Here is a 4,908-nt window from a genome sequence, read left to right as displayed (position 1 = left end):
CGGGCTCGCCCCGGCCCCGACGAGTTCCGGCCCCGCATCGTGCCGTACGCGCGCCCCGCCGGGCCGCCGCACAAGAAGGTGCTCAGGTGGGTCGTGTCGGGGCCGGGCCGGGCCGGGTGGGGGTCGGGGTCGGCTCTGCCCCCGCTAACCGCCCGTCCCGTCCCGTCCCGCCGCAGGACCCGCTACATCCAGACGGAGCTGGGCTTCCGCGAGCGCCTGCTGGCGGCCGGGCTGACGTCGCGGGCCACGCTGCCCACCCTGGCCGTGGCGGGGAACAAGACGGTGGCGCCGCACTTCCCGCGCCTGCTGTACTTCACAGGGCTGCGCGGCGCCAAGGTGCCGCCGGGCATGGTGCTGGTGGCGCACGGCGACGAGCGCCCTGTGTGGCTCATGTACGAGACAGTGCGCTACCTGCACCAGCACTTCGGGGCCGACTACGACTGGTTCTTCATCATGCAGGACAACACCTACGCGCAGGCTGAGCAGGTCAAGGCGCTGGTGACGCACCTCAGCATCGACCAGGACGTGTACCTGGGCCGGGCCGAGGAGTTCATTGGCGGGGACGAGCGGGCCCGCTACTGCCACGGGGGCTTTGGCTACCTGCTGTCCCGCAGCCTCCTGCTGAAGCTGAGTCGGCACTTGGATGGCTGCCGCAACGAGATCCTCAGCGTGCGGCCCGACGAGTGGCTGGGGCGCTGCATCATCGACTTCCTGGGCATCAGCTGCATCTCCCAGCTCCAGGTGCGGGCGCCGCGTCTACGCAGGCAGCGTGGTGGGGGCGGGTGGCCTAGTCGGGTCTCGTTGGCGGCCTCGCGGAGGGCTGGGGGCACTGCCGGAGGTGGGGTCTTGTCCCCGGTGGGAACAGCAGGTAGGGGACATGCCTCTCGCTCCAGCCCCAGTTGCTTTGGCTCTCGTCCTTCTCAGGGCCAGCACTACCGCTCCTATGAGCTGGCCAAGAACGCCGACCCCGAGAAGGAGCAGGGGGCCAGCTTCCAGGCCGCGCTCGCTGTGCACCCTGTCTCCGACGTGACCCTCATGTACCGGCTGCACAAGCACTTCAGCAGGATCCAACTAGACAGAGCCTACCAGGAGATCGAGCAGCTTCAGGTCAGTACCTGGAGGGTACGCACGGGTAGGAGCTGATCCTCACCTCTGTCTCCAGGCGCTTGGGAAGGGTTGATCTCAAACTGCCCAGTGGCGGCAGATCCCTCCCACCCGGAGATGCTGTTTCTGATCCCAGCTGATCTGGGTCAGGCCTACTGCAGTTCCAGTACCATCGAGGATTTGGGAGGTTCCCAGTGGGGAGGAGGGACTGGTTGGGGGATGGGGACCGCTTGCCCCTCCAGGGGCAAAGGGATCACCAAGTTCTTCCTACAGATGCAGATCAGGAACCTGACATCACTGACCCCCGTGGGCGAGGCTGGGCTTACGTGGCCAGTCGGCATCCCTGCACCCTTCGTGCCCAAGTCGCGCTTCGAGGTGATCAGCTGGGACTACTTCACGGAGCAGCATCTCTTCTCCTGCCCTGACGGCACCCCCAAGTGCGAGCTCTCGGGGGCCAGCAAGGCCGACGTCAACGACATCATCGAGTCGGCACTCGAGCAGCTCAACAGCCGCTACCAGCCGCTGCTCCGGTTCTACAAGCGGCAGTTGCTGAACGGCTACCGGCGCTTTGACCCCACGCGGGGCATGGAGTACACTCTGGACCTCCTGCTGGAGGCGGTGACCCAGAAGGGCCACAGCCACGTCCTGGCCAAGCGGGTTAGCCTTGTGCGGCCCCTCAGCAAGATGGAAATCATTCCCATGCCCTATGTGACGGAGGCCACACGGGTGCAACTGGTGCTTCCCCTGACTGTGCAGGACCTGGACTTTGTGGGGAACTTCCTGGACACATTTGCCATGAACACACTGGACACCCACGACAATGCCCTGCTGACCCTGCTCTTCATCTACCACCCCTACGATGCCCAGCGGGTCAGCCAGCTGGACGTCTTTGCCGGGGTCAAGGCCATGGTGGGAGAGCTGGAGAAACGCTACACTGAGGTGAAGATCCCTTGGATCAGCGTCAAAACAGAGGTGCCGTCGCAGGTGAAACTGATGGACATCATGTCCAAGAAGCATCCTGTGGACACCCTTTTCTTCCTGACCAGTGTGTGGACAGAGGTCAGCATGGAGTTCCTAAACCGCTGCCGCATGAACACTATCAGCAACTGGCAGGTCTTCTTCCCAGTGCACTTCCAGGAGTTCAACCCTGCGCTGGTGTACCGGGGTGATCAGGCCTCGTCATCCAGTGCTGATGTCCTGCGGGACGGGCGCTTCGACCGGCATGCCTTTGCAGAGGCCTGTTTCTACAACTCCGACTACATGGCTGCACGCACCAAGCTGGCAGCTGACATCCTGGACCGGGACGAGGTGCTGGAGGGCATGGAGGTCTTCGACGTCTTCCTGCGCTACTCAGGGCTCCATCTCTTCCGGGCAGTGGAACCAGGGCTGGTGCAGAAGTATGCGCTGCGCAGCTGCAACCCCCGGCTGAGCGAGGAGCTGTACCACCGGTGTGTGCTCAGCAACCTGGAGGGGCTCGCCTCCCGCTCCCACCTGGCCATGGCTCTCTTTGAGCAGGAGCAGGCCAACAGCACCTGAGCTACCCGCAGCCACCAAGGGTTCCCAGCACCTTAATACTAGGCACCTTTCATTCTCTGCCTCAGCCCCAGCCTGCACTGGGGCAGAAGGCACATCAAGTGGAGGGGAGAGGAAAGACCTCCCTCTTCCCAGCTCAGCCCCAGGGCTGAGGGGAGGGCAGTGGAAAGGTCTATGGGGCTTTTTTAAAATAAATAATTAAAGTTTATTCCCATGCAAGTGAACTCCATTCCTCCCAGTTGTTCAGTGAGTCATCTTTCCTGACTCTAACTGCGGTAGCAGCCACCCTCACGGAGGAGCCTGGGCCTGAGGTAGAGGGGAAGTGAACGTAGCCTGCTCCCAATCTGCCCAGAGCCGCTCACGGCTCCCTGGTGCTGTCCCAGCACAGCGAGGCTGGGACTTGAACCAGGGCAAGGCAGGCTTGGCAGCTGTAGCTTGTGTGCTGCCCACTGTTCAGAGACACCCTCCCTCGTATGCTTACTTGCAGAGACAGAATTAGGCAGTTAGTCATGTTCCTGCTTTCTGCTCTGCTGAGGTGGGAGGGAGGGTCCTCTGTCTTTTCCCTTACCCCTCCCCTGCTCCCTTGCTAGTTATTCCTGCTGCTCTGCAGCCCCCAGTACAAATAGCTGCATGTTGCTTTTCCAGGGTAATCAGCTGCCCCAGCAGTGCAGTGTTGGGAGAGCTGCATGCACATCAGCCTCATGTCCCACAGAGGAGCTAGGTATCCCCATCAGGTCTTGATGGCAGGTGCTGCTTCCCCCAATGAGCAGGCTGGGGCTGGGCAGTTTGTCAGGGGCTGTGATATCCAGGGTACGACATTCCCTCAGGTCTCTGTGGACCTTGTTGCAGAGCCCAGGGTCCCATTGCTGGGCATTTGGCATTGCCAGAGAAGCTCCTGCTCATGGTGAGGAATCTCCTGCCTAGTGCTGGCTGTAGGTGGGACAGTGGCAGCAGTGTGCGCCCTTTCTCCCAGGAAGGGTTCCCATCCAAAGGGAAGGAGGACAGGGAGCAGGGCCAGCAGCCAGAGACTGACTCTGTGGCAAAGGTGCTGCTGTCCCTCATGGAGGCTGCTTCCTGTGGGACACCCAGCTGGCTGATGCAAGAGCTGCCTGGCCCCCAGAGCCTCAGTCACCTCCGAAGGGAAGACACTTGTGTAAGAACGTAAATGGGTCAGAAGAGAAGCTGTGAAGAGCAACCAGCTCGTTTCCTTCTGCAGCAGCCTCGGGCTGCTGCTGGGGCGCAGCTCAGGAAGCCATTCTTGGGTCTGTGAAACTTTCATTCCTGTGGCTCTGACCAGGATCCTGCTCTCCTTGTATTCACACACGCTGGGTGCACGTATGCCTCCTGTGTCCACCCTCTTGCAATCTGTTCCCTTCCAGCTGCTGGCTCCGGTTATGCCGTTGCTGCCCAGCTCACACCTGGGTGGGACAAGGCAAGCATGGTCTTGCCCTCCTGGGCCCAGACCACTTCACTGCCAGGCATTAGACTCCACTTCACCTAGCAGTGACCTAGTCACTGTTGCCTGCGGAAAATGGACTGAGAACTGGCTGATGGTCACAAATGTGAACGGGGAAAAGGACATTTCTCTCCCTAGAGCAGCAATTCCCAAACTCTTGATAGATGGGGCACCACCAATTTAAAAGGACACAACCTTATGCGTGGGTGGTACTTTTTTCAGTTCTACCTTAAGTACCACCAGCAAATTTTTGTCGTATAAAGTAATTATAATAAATCTGTTAATGTGTGCTACTAACAGGTTACCTGTGTACCACTGGTGGTACCCATACCGCAGACTGGGAACGGCTGTCCTGGAGGGTATTTTCCAAGAAGCCCCTGTAGGGATCCATCGCTCACCCAGTGCTACTTGGGAGACAACTAGAAGGAAACATGAGGCTGCAGCTGACATAAGCTGGTGGGGCCAAGCACATATGCAGAATGATCCAGAGGGTGTGCTAGGAGGGGCCTGCTTTACTGAATACAGCCAAGTATGAGGCCACGCACCTACGAGCCAATCATACCAGTCGCACCAATGTCTCCCCATTCTCTGTCTTGGAAAGCAGTAACTCTGCTGTCATGGGGAAAACTGGTGAGTGAGTCTCCCTGCAAAGTGGTTTGTGGCTGCATGAGCAGGGGAAAGCTGCCTGGGTGGAGGGAGGTTGTGTCACTGCCAAGCTTTCCATTAGCAAGGAGGGCTGTGTGCAGTGCTGGTGCCTGCCTGCAGAAAGGGGTGGCAGGGAGCCATGGAGAGTACCACAGGAAAGCAACAGTCTG

General features: G+C 60.0%; 2 protein-coding genes across 2 annotated transcripts in view; one reads left to right on the top strand and one right to left on the bottom strand.

Annotated features, from left to right (window-relative positions):
• The window catches only part of ABCF2 (ATP binding cassette subfamily F member 2), a 10,957-nt gene extending 10,607 nt beyond the window's left edge, over window positions 1–350 (bottom strand). The window contains exon 1 of the mRNA XM_019507913.1: window positions 187–350. Within this exon, the coding sequence (XP_019363458.1) occupies window positions 187–350 (164 nt within the window). The remainder of the gene's footprint in view (window positions 1–186) is intronic.
• On the top strand, window positions 7–2,861 carry CHPF2 (chondroitin polymerizing factor 2). Its single transcript, XM_019507986.1, has 4 exons — window positions 7–86; window positions 177–741; window positions 925–1,107; window positions 1,378–2,861. The coding sequence occupies exons 2-4, from the start codon at window positions 349–351 to the stop codon at window positions 2,638–2,640; spliced, it is 1,839 nt and encodes a 612-aa protein (XP_019363531.1). The 5' UTR covers window positions 7–86; window positions 177–348; the 3' UTR covers window positions 2,641–2,861.
• Window positions 2,862–4,908: the final 2,047 nt, after the last annotated feature.

The sequence above is a fragment of the Gavialis gangeticus genome, unplaced genomic scaffold (assembly GCF_001723915.1).
Source record: "Gavialis gangeticus isolate Ggan-Ray unplaced genomic scaffold, GavGan_comp1, whole genome shotgun sequence".
Taxonomy (NCBI): Eukaryota; Metazoa; Chordata; order Crocodylia; family Gavialidae; genus Gavialis; species Gavialis gangeticus.
The sequence above is the reverse complement of the archived record's forward strand: the minus strand, read 5'-3'. Positions and strand labels throughout refer to the sequence as shown.